The sequence below is a fragment of the Xiphophorus hellerii genome, chromosome 23 (genome assembly GCF_003331165.1).
Source record: "Xiphophorus hellerii strain 12219 chromosome 23, Xiphophorus_hellerii-4.1, whole genome shotgun sequence".
NCBI lineage: Eukaryota > Metazoa > Chordata > Actinopteri > Cyprinodontiformes > Poeciliidae > Xiphophorus > Xiphophorus hellerii.
The window spans coordinates 11,355,216-11,370,980 of record NC_045694.1 but is presented as its reverse complement, the minus strand read 5'-3'; the positions used below and the strand labels follow the sequence as shown (position 1 = coordinate 11,370,980).

The 15,765-nt window shown below is 37.5% G+C and overlaps 1 protein-coding gene across 9 annotated transcripts in view; it reads left to right on the top strand.

The window, feature by feature from the left end:
- atp8a1 (ATPase phospholipid transporting 8A1) overlaps positions 1-15,765 on the top strand; it is a 108,769-nt gene that overhangs the window by 26,224 nt on the left and 66,780 nt on the right. For 3 of the 9 annotated variants that reach the window (XM_032554410.1, XM_032554406.1, XM_032554404.1), the window contains exons 4-12: positions 1,183-1,281; positions 5,255-5,300; positions 5,485-5,525; positions 7,857-7,930; positions 9,918-9,987; positions 10,078-10,205; positions 11,176-11,287; positions 11,576-11,741; positions 12,068-12,073. In XM_032554410.1, the coding sequence (XP_032410301.1) occupies positions 1,183-1,281; positions 5,255-5,300; positions 5,485-5,525; positions 7,857-7,930; positions 9,918-9,987; positions 10,078-10,205; positions 11,176-11,287; positions 11,576-11,741; positions 12,068-12,073 (742 nt within the window). Of the gene's footprint in view, positions 1-1,182; positions 1,282-5,254; positions 5,301-5,484; positions 5,526-7,135; positions 7,210-7,856; positions 7,931-9,917; positions 9,988-10,077; positions 10,206-11,175; positions 11,288-11,575; positions 11,742-12,067; positions 12,074-15,765 lie in introns of those variants that run through there. The other 6 variants (XM_032554408.1, XM_032554407.1, XM_032554411.1 and 3 more) reach the window with 4 other exon arrangements.

The window sequence follows — 15,765 nt, the reverse complement described above, 5'->3', positions numbered from 1 at the left end:
TTGAGCTGACAGACTGTCCCACTTAGAGAAAGCGGTGCGGTTAGGAAACAACTCCATCCAGTGTCCTTTTGAAACGCAGCCAGTGTGAATCCTCGTTTCCTGCCGTGTCGATTTGTCGACCTTGAATAAAACAGCCATGCAGATGAACGAGACATGAAATCAATTTCCAAGTTTCTTTCCAGCAGTATAATACTGATTTATCACTGTGGGTTTGCTGTTGTTTACATGTTAAGGCCCGAAGCATTAGGGCTGAAACTAACAATTATTTTAATAATGGATTAATCTAGGGATTATTCTAATGATTAATCAGATAAAAAATTGCCACTTTCTACCACTTTTATTTAAATTAAGCCTATTTTACACAGTATTAGAAATACATTAAAAGGTTCAATACATTAATTGGAAATGAAATGAAAAACACATTTTTGCCTATAATGGAATAACATAGGGTTCCTTCAGTGTACACCTGACCATTTTAACAAAAGATGCATCTATAGCTAAAAATACTTTTATAATCAATTTACTATATCAGTGCAGTGTAGGACTTCTTGCTGAGTATTTTTTTTGACTAAATAGTAACTGTAAAAACATTAGTTTTTACAGAATTACAGAATTTACACCATGTGAAGGTAAAACTATGAGACTTGAGGTGTCCTGGTTTGAACATTTTTACAGACAGTGTTTTTTTTTTTTCCTAAAATTCTGAATGTCGATGTGTTTTTGTCCAGGTTTTCCTTTAATTCCTTCATGTACTGGATTAAACTACTTCATCTATCAAAGAACCTGTACCACTTTTTGTATTGTGTAATCCTTCTGAAGAAAAGCAATCACTTCTCAGACCTTTAAGAAACTTGGAAGTCTGTTTTTCTAATAGATGGACACAACATTTATAAAACCTGATGAAAATTTGCTTTTAGATGTTTGTTGCTCATGCATACTGTTTAGCAGATGAAGAACCGCATTTAGTGATGTAAGTTTTTAGTATAACCGAGAAAAGCTGTTGCGAAGAGAAAGAAAGCATTAAAACATTCTCTGTTGCGTCAGTTGTAATATACAGCAACTTTACTGGTGGGAATTTATGATCCCACATCAAAATAAAATGCTTTTTTTTGAAGGGTAAAAGCTTCAGAAAAAGTAATCACTAAAATCCAACCTAATATTGTGACATTGTGTTTTATTTAGCAAATCCCAGATGTGTCCCCCACTGGTCGCTGGACCACCCTGGTGCCGCTGATCTTTATTCTGGTTGTCGCTGCTGTCAAGGAAATAATTGAAGATCTGGTAAGAACGGGGCTTTAGCTTCTTCAGTCTTTTTACAGTTTAATCTTAGGCCATGTGTCTCTTTTTATAAACACAATTCGGTAGGTATGTTCCAGTCTTATACTTTATTAAAATTTGTTGATATGAAACAAATATGTTTGACTAAAAAAGCAAAAGCAGAAGAAATCTGCAAGGAGGGAAAATACTTTTCCACAGCTCTGTGTATCATGAGCTGTGGCCTATTGGCAGAAAGCAGGTTCTAGTGGTTATGACCACACCACACACACAGCCACCCAATCAAACACACACACTCAAACATGGACACTCATTTCTGGGGCCCCAGCTGTGCCAACTGGACCCAAAAACACATTTATTCAATTAACCTAGATACTCAGTGCTCACACACAAAGACAGTTTGTACAAAACAAAACAAAGTGACTGCCCTGAGCTGTTGGAACAGATGCTTGAAGATGCTTTAGATTTGAGTTTGGTTTAGATTTAGATGTGAGTTTGGTTCTTTGTTTGATTGTTAATCTTTTGAATAAAACTAAACCAAAAACCAGCTGGGGAAAAAAGAAGGTTATTGTACCTCATTCCCCCTGACCCAGTCCCGGGTGAGCAGCAGATAATCGTTGGATGTGGTGTTAGTCATATTGTACTTTGGGTGGGTTAATAATCAAACTAAAAATATGTGCATTCTGCAGTTGGTGTGTAATCCACTCAAGCCTATCTTAGCGAAGTGAGAGAATGTTGCATTCCACTGTATTGCAGTGACACTGCAATGCGATCCCTCGCGCAGGTCCCGGTGGGCAGTTACTCTATACTACACTGTAGCGTCTATCTGAAGGGACCAGCGCAGCACTTTTTGTCTCCTGGCCTGTTGTGGAAAACATGGGAACAGAGTGGATGATGACTCCATCTTTATCGCTGAAGGTCACCTGCACACACGTCTGTTCTCTGTACTGCGCTGTCCCTCACAAGTTGACCTGACAAGCCAGCATCGACCCCTAACTTCATGAATCATGCACACACTGTACAGCACACGCCTTACTTTGTTGCTGGCTGTCTCTTCTGCAACAGCCTCAGGCTGTTTGTTCAAAGCAGTTCTGCCATCATTCAGATTTAAATGTCTTCAAATGGGAACATAATAATGTGACTTTGTAGTAGCTTCATTTCAACAGCATTGGTTGCATTTTATTGCCATGCTTGACCTGAAAATGAAGACTGAAACAAATACAGTATATGGCAAATGCTGCTTTCATCGTTGCTTATTTTTTTACTGTGTTGGAAGTCTGTAGAGGCCTGATGATGGAGTACTTGTGCATAACCTCCACACTTGGCTCACCTTTTGCTGCACTGTGAGCTTACACACATTATTTAAATACGGTGCATCTCATTTTCTCTGTGCCTAGAGACCAAAGCAGTGAATATGAGGACAAGTGAAAAGCAGCCAAACCTATGGAGTTGCTCTTTTAAACGTATTTCTGCTCTCCTAACACGTCTTGCCTCCAAATAGGCAGAGGTCTATCTGTGGCACCACACCTAATGGTGTGGATGAATGAAAACGGGCTGACAGCTCGAGTACAGGGCATGATGAATGGCCTTCGGAGAAGCAAACTTTTTCTGGGAACAGTGTGGCCAAAAAAAGCCTGAAGTCATGCACCGCAGACAGGTCCATTCATTAAAAAGTACAGCATGATGCAGGGATATTAAATATAATTTCATTTAGCCACCTGAGTGTGGAAGGGAAGACAAGTTGTCACAGAGAAAAAGAGTTTAGTAACTGGAGATGTCACTGTTATTCACCTGCTATAGTTCAGGATTCCTGTGCTGTCTGGAAGCATAGGAATGCTATGCTTCCTATGCTTCAAATCATATTATTTAATATATTAAATAATTTGATTTTAATATATTATTATCAGCACAGAAAAGAAGAGTATGGGAAAATATTTGCATCTTCAGACTTTTTTCCCTATCCCCTCATCTAAATTCTATGTCCTTATTTCCTTCCTTGTTTATGTCCTCCTTGTCTTCCTCGCTCATACTTTGTCATAAATTCATTCCTTCTTTCGGTCCTTCCTTGTGTCTCCAGTTTTCCTCCATTATGTCATTCATTTCTTACTTTTTTGTGTTGTTCCATCGTTCCTCTAGCCTTGTATTCCATTTTCCCTCTTTTTGTCCTTCCTTGTGTTTTCATTCTTCCTTCTCTCTGTACATCTTCCTGCTGGGTTTCTGTGCATCCTTAAGTCTTAAATTCATTTAGCTAAAATTAAAACCTTAGAATTTTTATGTTATGTGAATTTAAAATGTTAGTCGGCCTTAAATAAATTAATCATAGGTCTTAAATTTTATTTAATCCTTCATATTCTATGTAGTTTATTTTCCTTGCTTGATTTTTCTGCCAAGCAAACATTTGAGTTGAGCGGAGAACTCTTCCAATCTGTGAGTTGAGGCGATTGAGGCTACCGCTAATTAGCTGCAAATATACCTTTGCTAGCTAGATAACTTTTTTTCGTCTATGACGGGAAAGTGTAAATCTATCATTAGTGGCTGGACGCCACTGTGGCCACTGATTCACTTCAGTTTCCAACCCATATGGCGTTAAGTGCATTTTGCAAAAATCTTGGCACTGCTGCCATATAAAATGTGTAATTTTCTTTTGTACAGTTCTGTCATAATATAAACCTTAAATTTAATTCATAATGGTCTTAAAAAGGTCTTTAAAAACCTTAAATTTGAGTTAGTGAAACCTGTAGAGAGTCTGTCCTTTCTTCCTAAGTGTTTCTTGCTGATTTTATAAATTATGCCTGTCATTTAAAATGTAAACAGCCTAGGTTTGTATTAGCGCACGCTGCTCTGATGGCAGCTGTTTAACAAAAGAAATATTTTGAGTGACAGTCTTGAGGGGCTGAATTTGTTGCAGATTAAATTAGATTACCTTGGTGCAGGTCTCTTTTCTTGTAAACAGGTAGTTAGCGGAGATGCAGGTGGATGTGTCCTCTCTTTGTTAATCAACTAGAGCACACATTGCTCTCAGGAGCTCAGTTTTAATGCACAGTAATCATTTTAATGAGATGGGTGCAGCAACTCGTTATTACTCAGCGTGATGCTGGTTGACAAGCTGTCCCTTGGAATCAGCTGCAGAAATCACAGATGATTGTGTGATTGTTGAGCAAACAAGCGGCACAAGGGGAAGAAGTGTTGCTCATTCTCCTGGTCACGCAGATCTGTTCAAACCCCTTCAACGTTTTCACATTTTATGTAACTACCATCAACTTCATCTTCACTACCCACCAAAACATAACTGTCCACCTCGAGTTGACAGTGACAGAGATAAAAACTTTAATCAGACTCTGAAGGAGCTGCAGAGATTCATATAGCTCAGGTGGGGAGAATTTGTTGGCAGGACAACTGAGATACACCACATAGTAGAAAACAAATCACATAGTAATGAGCAAATGTTTCAATTCTTCTTAATAAATTGAAAAATTTATCCATACTTTTTAAGTAAAGCAAACATGACTGAGATGCAAATGCTTCTGTTAAACCCATTATGTGACAAGTTTTAGATCAACACTTTAATCCCTCCTGACTTTTCTCCATCTGTCAGGTGACCCTGCAGGGATAACTGAGGAAAGTTAAGCTGTAGATTTAGAACCCCTATTGGGATCACAAAGGAGAAAAACGCTGCAGTGGGTTTATCCACCACTATACTGGTGGATAAAATGTTGAATGATGTGGCTGTTGAAAAGGTTACACAGGCTTGGTGGGAAAATCACTCTGGATTAAAAGTGGTGGTCTAATCTCACTTCAGCTCTATGATGCTAATTTATGTATCTGCAGCTCTGTCTTTCAGTGTAAAAAGTAACTTCTTACACTGAAAGATGTTTTATTTATTTAATAAAATAACATATTTGGAATATAGTTTCTGTAATTGCATTTATTTTATGTCCCGACATAAAGTGAGCTCAAGGTAAATGTTTGTTCTCTACAGAAACGCCACAAAGCTGACAATGTTGTCAACAAAAAGGAATGTCAAGGTACTGAAAACACTCTTCTGCTTTGTTGAAAACCATAGAATTTGTTTTGCTACATATATACAGAACATCAGTGTCAGTATTGTTTTCTACAAACAATTCTCTTTGTCTCTATTTTATTCCTGTTCTGACTTCCTCTTTTGTCTTTGGCTCCATCTTCCTCACCGTAACTCATGAATCACTGCAGTCTTAAGGAACGGGGCCTGGGAGATCGTGCACTGGGAGAAGGTATGTGCCCATAGTTTGTCGCCGTTTCTCATTTTACTAATAGGAGTTGAGACACCTTTTTACTCCGATTCACTTTAGTATGCATTCTAAAATAATTATACAGCATGCCGGTATGGGGGTGGCCTTTGGAAAGTGAGACCAGAGGACGAAGACGAAGTTTCCCCTCATGATCCAGTTCTTTAATTTCTGTTGCAAAATCAGGCCAGCTGTAGGTAGAGTGTCTTTAGGTAAAACAGAACCGCTTGGCATCTCTGCTCAGCTTTTAGTAAGAAAATTTTGGCTCATGTTTTTGAACATTTTTCAGACAATACCGCTGTGATTTATTTCATGATGTATTTGTGGATTTTTTCTGAAGCATCAGAAGACTCTATGTAATCATGCTGCAGTCTTTCTTGTTAGTCAGTAAAAATAACTTGTTTCTTTGCTCAAAGTTTTATTCCGCCAAGTACCACAGCCAAACAGACAACCAGACAGAGAAGAAGAGTACAAACACGAAAACGTATACTCCTCGCATAACAGTGCCCCTAGCGGATGGACATGTAATACAAACAAAACAAAGGAGTAACATTTCTCATTGTTACTCTGCAGTAAAACTTGTGTATGCAGATTTGTGTGAGGAGCAGAACGATGTGTAAAGAGAGTGCCATCTTGTATTGGGGGCTTCCAGGTTGTCTCAGGGTTCAAATGCAGTCTGAAAAAATCTGTGCAGCGACAACTGAAAGAGGGTGGAGCATCAATACAATCTATGCTAAAGCACATTTTAACAGATTTTGAAACCATGGTAACCAGTTCATGGCCTGTGTGAGAATTACTTAGTTTTTTCCTCCTTCAGCCTTACAGATGCAATTTGAGATTAGGCTGAAATTATTGCAAACAAATCTTCCCAAAGTAGGAGTTAGTGCAAAGTTTACAAGAAGTAGTGTTGATCATGTGTGCTTTAAATTTAGTTCCTGTTGGATGGAAATCTGTGCCTCTTCCCTTTGGTTCCATGCTAATGTCTCATCCAGTTACAGACTTGGGATTCTCTAAAAAGCCAAAGTTTAAATAATTGATGAGTTTTTCCTCTTCAGCATGCATTTTACAAAAGCGTGCTCTGTTCCAAATTTTTGTCCAGTTCCTCTTTGGAGCATCTTGAATGAAGCCAAAGTGGCAAACTTGTATTTTTTATTTATTTTTTTATTTTAAGTTCCTGTCACTTCTTGTCATTTTTATGTGCAGAAGAGAATTGTATATAATGCATTTATATAATTTCTTGTTTTTTTCATCAGGATAGAACAGAATTGTATGAATGTTGCAAACTTTAGCTCATGCTCCCATGCAGATACTTGTCAGATCCTGGTTTCTCACAGTAAAAATGTTAATTAGAAACTATATAAATATTTCTGTTTTATTTGCTGCCTGATGAACTGTGTGCAGGGTTCAGTGGTAATGGAAGACGACTTCAGCTGCTCCAGCAGTGTCTTCTCATTACTATTAGATGTTTCTGTGGTTTAATGTTCTCCCTGTTTTTTTATCATCCCAGCTGTGAATTTTTATTCCCACTGCTGATTTTACGTTTTCTGTGCTGTTTTATAGGCAGCACGCAGCAGTAACCAGTTTATTTTTCACAGGTCGAAGTGGGTGATATTATTAAAGTAAATGGCAGTGATTTCGTTCCTGCGGATGCTGTCATTTTATCATCCAGGTATAGGAATCAGCCCCCATGCAAGACTTTTTAGGAATCTCTTTCCCCGATTCCCTTTTTCTTCTGACACTCTCAGCTCACATTAAAGAAGTGATGGTTTATTAAGCCTTTGAGTCAAGATTTTCAATGATTAATCTGATGCACAATTAGAAATACATAAACTTTTGTGTTAGGTAATGACCATCATTTCCTTTGGTGGGTTGTAAGTAATGTGATTTTTGAACTAGATTTGAGAGGTCATGTTTTCATAAGCCTACTGATCTCCTTCTCCTCTTCAGAAACTGTTTGGATTTGGTCTAGATTTGACTTTTAAACGCATAATTTGACTCCTCTGTAATATAAAGCTAAGATACTTCTCTGGTGAAGCAGTTTCACTGTTCAGCATTTTTTTCTAGATGGTTTTGTGAAAAGGAGAACACATGGAGAAGCATACCTGTGATCACACAGGACTGATCATCGTGCTCTTCCCTAAAACTGAACCAGTTGTCTCTCTCCCCTTCAATGTTTTCTTTCCTTTTCTTCTCCCATCCTTCCTCTTTTTTTTTTTTTAAAAAAAACCTCTCCTTCATCCTTTCTTGACTCCTGTGCAAACTACTGCCACACTGCCTCCGTCTCGCCCCCTGCTGGTGTGTGGTTGGTAATAACAGGTGGCTGTTGGGGAAGTAGTCAGAGCTGCAAATGGAGATCATCTCCCGGCTGACCTCGTCATTCTGTCGTCCAGGTCAGCAAACCAGCAACATAACCAACTGAAACAGCGGTGGGAGAGATGGGGGTGGGGCTTTGTTACAACTGGGATCAGACTTTATTTCCAGTCTGCGGGCAGGAAGGGGCCTGTGACGTTTTTTCTGTCATTGAAAACTTTTTACTTAAATTGATTGCACTGCCTTTGTAAAATCTTCCATACCACTTTAACTTTCCACATTTTGCCACATCACAACCATAAACCTTGAATATAATTTGAGATTTTGTGTCGCAAACAAACACAAAGAAGTGCAAAACGGAGGAAGGAAATAAAAATCTGAAATATGTGGTGTGCATTTGTGTTTAGTGCCGATACTCTCAATTAAAATCTAGTGCAACCAAGGACCTTCTGGAGTCATCTAATAAATAGACAGTTTTCCATCTGTGTGTAATTTAATCTCAGTCCAATAGGGCTGGAATTTAACACATTTTGCAGATTTCTAATTTGATCACTTAAGCTTATTTTATGCAATATTCAAAATACAAAAAATTGTGGATAAACATAATTAAATAAGAAAATATTGTATTGCCTAAAACGCAATAACAGCATACCTGTAGTGTACATTTGATTACTTGTAGCAAAAAATGCATCTGCAGCTAAAAAAATCCAGTTCTGTTGATGTCTGGAAGAAAACTTGTCAGAGTCTGCTGGAGAATTGAAATTGGCAGAGGGTCACGATCCAGGAGGGCAGATATTCAGCCAGAGCTACAGTGGAATAGTTTGCATCAAAGCATGTTCTTTAGTTGGAAGAAAGCAGATACAACCAGACCTAAAGGCAACGGAAAATTATTGAAAATGTATGAAAGCTTTAGAGAAGCTCTATCTAATTTTCTGAGCTCAGGCTATTTTTCAGAGAAAATTAATGTGAAGCAACATACTGTATGTAACTTTAGCAAATACAAGTTCACTTCACACTTTGATTATTTGTGAAATGGTGTACAATTATGCTCTACTTTGTGTTGGTTTTGTGGTTGTGACTTGACAAAATGTGGTTTGAATACTTTTAAAAGGCACTGTACAAAAAGACTTTCAAAAACTTTTAAATTGTGATTTAGCTTTAAAAATCACTAACTGCTAACTCTTTTACTATGATTTTGTAATGTCCTTTAAAACTAACACTACTAACTGCTCAAAAGGAAACTCCCTCTATATCATGCTCTCTGTTGGGTGTGAATATATTCTTTTTCATATTCATATCTTTGCATGGCAGGCTGCCTGAATGTATTGGCTTTATTTGAACAGTTTGCATGCAGTCACATTTCAAGATGAAATCCGGAAGCCATCTTGGATTTCTATTTTGTGCTAATTTATTGCAACGCATTAGTTCTTTTTCAGTTCAGTTTTAATTCACTTTGTCATCGCTGGAACATCCTCCTGCTCATTTTTATCAATCAAGCCTTTTGTGTGAGAAGATTAATCTGTTAGCAGGGCTGCTAACCAGTGACCCAACTCAACATTTAACCTCAGGCATGCGCTAACCCACTGTCACTTTGCCAAGAGTCTGTCTGAGACCCATTTGTTTGCATTGTTTGTGCTTGGTATGCCTGCTTGCTCCTGTCACCCTGCTCTGATGTTTCCTCTCTCTGTTCCTTTTGGACTTTATTCTTGCTGCTCTAGAAAGACAGTTTAACTCATGGGAAACAGCAGCCCCAAACAAAAATGTTGTCTGGCCGTAGATGTTTGCTGTATATTAAACAGACAGCATCAGTCAAACATTGGTGGAAGTTTTTGCTGGCTTCAATATCTTTGTTTGTTGCGCTTTAGTCTTGCTGTTTCTCTGCTGTAGCCTCTTAATCTGTTACTGTAACTTTTTACTCATTGATTTCCTGTTAACGGCTTGATATAGAAAACATTCTAAGCAAATCAAAGTTTAATTCACGCTGATATAGAACATCACTGAATATAGAACATCAAATTGCTGTTACTTTTCTGCTCCAAGATTCTGTATCCTCTTCCTCCATAACAGTGAACCACAGGGTATGTGCTACATTGAAACATCTAATTTGGATGGAGAAACAAACCTTAAAATCAGACAGGTTGGTATATATTCTCTATTTTTTTTTAGTTGCAGCACATAGGTTTACAGCATAGAAGGAAGTAAAGCTGTGTTTTGCTCACAACTACAGGGTCTCCAAGTGACTGCAGACATAAAGGACATTGACAACCTGATGCGGCTGTCGGGGCGGATGGAATGTGAAAGCCCAAACCGGCACCTGTATGAGTTTGTTGGAAACATCCGCTTGGTTGGACACAGGTGAGCTCAGTTTCAGCACTGTGTATCAAATTATCTGCCTCACTTTCCATCTCAGGAGCTCATTTGTCAGAAAGTCTTGCATTTTATGGTGTGAGGGAATAAATAAAAATTTCCAGCTGCAGTCATATTCATTTCTTTTGGATGTTTTTAAATTGAAGCTCTTTGGTCTTTTTAGCACATGGTGGAATGATTTCAAATGTCTGCAGTAAAAAAAACTTATTAGTAAGCATTGTTAACCCTTTTTAGTATTGCTTTCAAAAAAATATGTATGTTCTTAACATTCACGCTGGTCATTTTTGCTAAAGGTGATTTTGGGGGGGAAAAAATCACTTTTGACCAAAAAAATAACTTTATTATTGTAGGGCCTTTGCCAGCTTATTTATGGCTGATTAATTTTCTCCTGCTCTCTTGGTCATATAAATTGTATTTTAATAAGGGCAAGTTCTCAATAAACCTTTTTAAATCCACATACTTCAATGCTTTTGTTTGTCAACCACATAATAAATATGCACTTTTATAAAAAGCTTCTCTGTAGAGGTAAAGTTTTTAATAGTGGCCACCCTCGAAACTGGTGTTTCTCTTCTCTCTGCTACATCTGTCAAAGGTGTCACTTGTATAATTTAAAGACATTTGTGATTTTTCAACTGCAGCCACCTCTACCATGGTCAGAGAGGAAAGTTAGAATCGGCAGATTCTATCTTTCTAAATGCCTGCAGGAGGCTCTCACACAATGACAAAATCAAAGTGGAGAGAAAAAAATCTGCATAAATTTAAATGAATTAGACATTCATTTAAATTAAGTTTAGGTGAAGTTTAAAGTGAGGGGGGAATTAGCAGCTGGTGCCTACAGACACAAATATTTGCGATTATTCGTTTCAGTCCTAATTTTTTTTGATCAGTTTGGATGATTTCTGAGGGAAACAGGGGTGAAGTTTGAAAGCCCTAACAGTTGTGGTGCTCCGTACCTCAGCACCGTTCCTCTGGGTCCAGACCAGATCTTACTGAGAGGAGCCCAGCTGAGGAACACACAGTGGATCCATGGAGTGGTTGTCTATACGGGACACGACACCAAACTCATGCAGGTAAAATCATTTTTTGCAATTTCTCATTTATTGTACTGTGCACCAACATTTGTTCCGTAGAGAAATATTCTTGTGCATTTGTAGAGGATATTGTAGCTGATCAAAGGCTAAAAGGGTTGAACTAGCCACTACTGTTTTAGCTTCAATGCATTTAATTCTCTGAAGATATTTTGTAACAAAGACACCCATATACCAAATGTTCTTACTCCCACTTGGTAGCGAAGGGACACCGCAGTTTCATTTTACTTTTTTTTAATTTGTTTTCCCATCTGCTCACATGTTGGTCAGAATTCCACCCGGCCTCCTCTGAAGCTCTCCAATGTGGAGCGGATCACCAACTTTCAGATCCTCGTGCTTTTCGGCTGTCTCCTGGCGATCTCTCTCATCTGCTCCATCGGCCAAACCATCTGGAAGTACCAGTACGGCGATGACGCCTGGTACATGGATCTCAACTGTAAGAATCCGGGCAGCCGCGGCTGCGCATCTTATTTCCACATATTGTGTCTCACTTGTTCATATCGGCTTTTTTCCTTTTGCCATTTTAAGTTCCTTAACAGCTAGTACGCGTTGTGTTTTTCTGTTGCTTTAGTTAATTTACATTTTGTACAACAAGTGAAATATGTGGCAATGTGGGAATAAGTAAAGTCAAAAACATTGTTTGTGATGTGGATGAATGTCATTGAAACAGAAATGGTTGAATATCACTGCGCTGCTGTACTTTTTGGTTCTTTTCTAATGTTCTGTTTGATTTTTGTTTTCTTTGTTGTCGTTTTTTAACAGCTCCAGGTAACAACCATTTAAAAGCCTTGGCCATCCGTGAATGACCCTCCCTTACTAACCCCTTACTGAAGCTCTGCCTTTGCTAAGCAAATGAAGCCCCCTACCCTCGCCCCCTATATCGTTGCCCCACTTTGTATGGGCCCATGCCATGGACAAGCACAGACCAGGGATCCAACAATAGGTTTCTCCCCTCCAGCTCTCTTATACCTTCTTCCAGTTATTTTCAGTGCCTGATGCAAATTGTTTCACTTCTCTTCCTTGTTTTTTGATTTGTCACGTTAAACTCTTTGCAGTTTCCAGCTTCAGACCTTTTTTTCTTTTTTTTTAACTCTCTAATTTTTCCTGCAAGAAGAGAAAGGCAGATGAGATTGTGGTCGTTTTTTTTTTTTTTTTGATGACAGGAAGCTTATGTGTTTGCAGCTTGAACATAGTGTGTTGCAACCCAAGGGGCAAGGGCTGACATTTTCTAAATGCCTCTGCTGCCCTCTCACTCGCATTGGAGTTTTTCCAAGACGGATAAAAGAGGAAGGATGGTTGGTGGAAAGCAGCTTAGTTCAGTGCACTGCAGAAGTATCCACACTCCTTGAACTTTCCCACTTGTTGTCACATTACAACCACAATCTTCCATTTATTAGGATATTAAATGTTAGGGTTGGCAGATATTGCCTAAAATCATATCAGACTTTAAATGTAGCTCAACGTCTACCAATGCAGAGCCAAAAAAGTACTTTTCATTTTTTTAAAATACAGAAATGGGCAAAATGATGCTGGTCATTGTCACATATTTTCCTGTTGGTTAATTTTCAGTTAATGGCCCAGGCCTATTATATGCGCAGTTTTGAAGAAGGGATATCAAACATGGCTTACAAATATCGTTATTAATTTTAACTGCTCAGTTATATGAAAAGAAAAAATGGTTCAATATAAATCTCATTATTTGATTTGATATAGTTATTTTAAGATACTTTTAATAAGAGTAAACTTCCTTGAAAGATAAAATTAACCTGAAAAGGTGAAGGATGGCAAAACTTGAAGAGAAGCAGTCGAGTGATGCCAGATTACCCTGGATGAGCTGCAGAGATCGAAATCTCAGGTGGGAGTATCTCTCCACAGGACAACTATTGTTCATGCGTTCTACAAATCTATCATAAATAAAAACTAATTTAAATATAGTTGCACAACATTTTTACCCATTTTGATAGTCCATCAATATGCTGCTTTATTTTTGTTTCAGAACAACACAGTGAAGTTTGTGGTTGTAATGTTACCAAATATTAAAATGCTCGATGATTATGAATACTTTTGCAGAGCTCTGTATGTACGTGTATGTGTTTTTTTTTGTTTTTTTTTTTTAATAAGTTGTTGGTCTATCTTGATGAAGCTCTGAATCTGGTATGCAAAGTGCTTATTGTGACTCCTGCCATTTCTCTCTACCTTGATAGGCCTTTTTAGGACAGATTGTTCCTCTGGCCAATTCAAGCTTGCATTACAACTTACATGGTCCCCTTTTACAACTTACATAAAGTTAGTTTAGTTTCTGTCGACTCAAAAAAAGGTTTTAACACTGTCCCCACCAACATTAAAACCTTCATCTAAAGGATCGTATGTCAGAGGTCAAGGAAGTGTGAGTTGTAAAGCAAGTATCCATGTTGAAATACTTTTACTTCCATAAGGAGCTGTTGAGGCTCTGTCCAGTGCATATTATCCAACCTGTGATAAAAGAGAGGTGCAGAGATTGTCATTTATTATGTTGACACTTTTTATATAAATCCATCAGTTAATCAACATTGCTTTAATAAATGCAGACAAAAATAGTCAATGTAGTGCTGACTCTAACCCCAGCTTATGCATTCTGATTGAATAAATGGATAAATTTGACTTTGACATGTTCAAAAGTGCTGACACTGGTGATTGCATTTGATTGGGTTAATGCATTGTGACAACTTGTGCAGCTTCCCAGTATAAATATGTATATAACCTTTCTTTTTGCTTTGGGTAGTTAACATGGAAGATGGAGTAATTTATAATCATAAAATTTATACAATCAATAGATCTTGATCCCTAAAATATAAAAAAAAACAACCTTTTTCAATTTATTATAATTTAAAGTTGCAAGTGTAATCGAAAATAATAAAATAAAAAAAATAAAATTACACTTTTTTCTACTTAAAATTGCTGCAATTGTTTCTTTTGATCTAATAGCTGAAAAACTATGCTTTCCAACAAGAACTTTACCTCATATCTCAAGTCACGTTTCCACTATAGGTTCCTAAATGTTTACTTAGTGGAACTTTTAAACTACCTAGGTTTCTTTTTTTGTGTGTTTTAGCTGTTGGGACTGGAACCAGGGCTTTTCATGTGATTCAGAGCAGTAACTCCTTTAACTTCTGTGGGACAGAGACGCAACAACTCAGTCCGGTATTCAATTTAAAAAAAAAGTAGGAAATCAGCGTTAATCATTTGATAGTTGTTATACTGTAAAACCACACTCTGCCTCTCCAAGCTTTGTGATGATGTGAAGTTGGACTGGATTTCAAATTGACTGCTGATTTTGTAGGAAGAATAACCATGGACACATAGGAACACTGCAGCAGCAAGTCTGCTCTGTTCAAGCTCTGGATATGTGAAAGACTAACAATCCTGGGGAGTTTTGATCATTTTAATTTGTATCTCGGAACATATTAACTGAAAAATATTTAAACTTTATGAATAAAATCTCTAAAAAAAAAAAGCTCAGCGATTTCTACTAAAGCTGCTGGATTTTATCAACGTGCTTGAAAGTAAGCTCTATAAAGCATAGATTTTTCAGCATAGGCAGCTAGGGTTGTTCACAAGCAAAAATACACAACTCCAGTTATGAAATTCAAAGTTAACAGAAAATATCACCGGCAGAGGATTAGATTACTGAAATAAATTGCTGGAGATGAACCAAAGAGTGACCTTTGTCCTCGTCGTACTACGAAGCTCCACCTTTCCTCTTTATGAGGGCTATTTTTGGGGGAAGATTTTGACCCAGAACATGTACAGAGTCCCAGAATTGGTTCCTGCAGTGGAAACACATCCACAGACAGTGGTTGCAATGTCTTGGTCTTTTTTGTCTTTCCATTGCATGTTTTTGAACAGAATCCTTGCAAATTTAAAAATTGGCTGCATAGTTTCACATACGTTCAGACAATTAGTTTCACATTTAGTTAGCATAAATGTTAGTTCTGTTTTAAGGAAAAACTATTGTTGGATAGTAGATCTGTGTACAAATATATTTGGCCCAGCTTTGCTTTCAATGTGATTTGAATCAGTTGAATATTAAATTTTTTCCTATTTTAATATGTGACATCCCAACTATATTCAAAAACTTAAAATAATGGAATCAGAAAAAACTATTTCCTTTTTGTATTTTTACATAAATCTTCAAATCTTTTACTATTGCGTTATATTAATCTAACCACATTTTGATGACTCAAAGAAAATGGGGAATCAGCAGTATTTTTGCATCTTTTAACTTTGACTTTGCCTGTCCTGAATTGCTGGTTTGATCTATCAACTTTCAGTCCAGTATTACTTTATCTAATACCAACTTATTACCAACATTCCTCTCTGAGCCTGCTACTTGAAATAACTGAAATGATGATCACACTTACGCTTCTACTGATACAATCCACCCTCTCTTTTCCACTTTTTGCCAGTTGAGAATGTGCTGT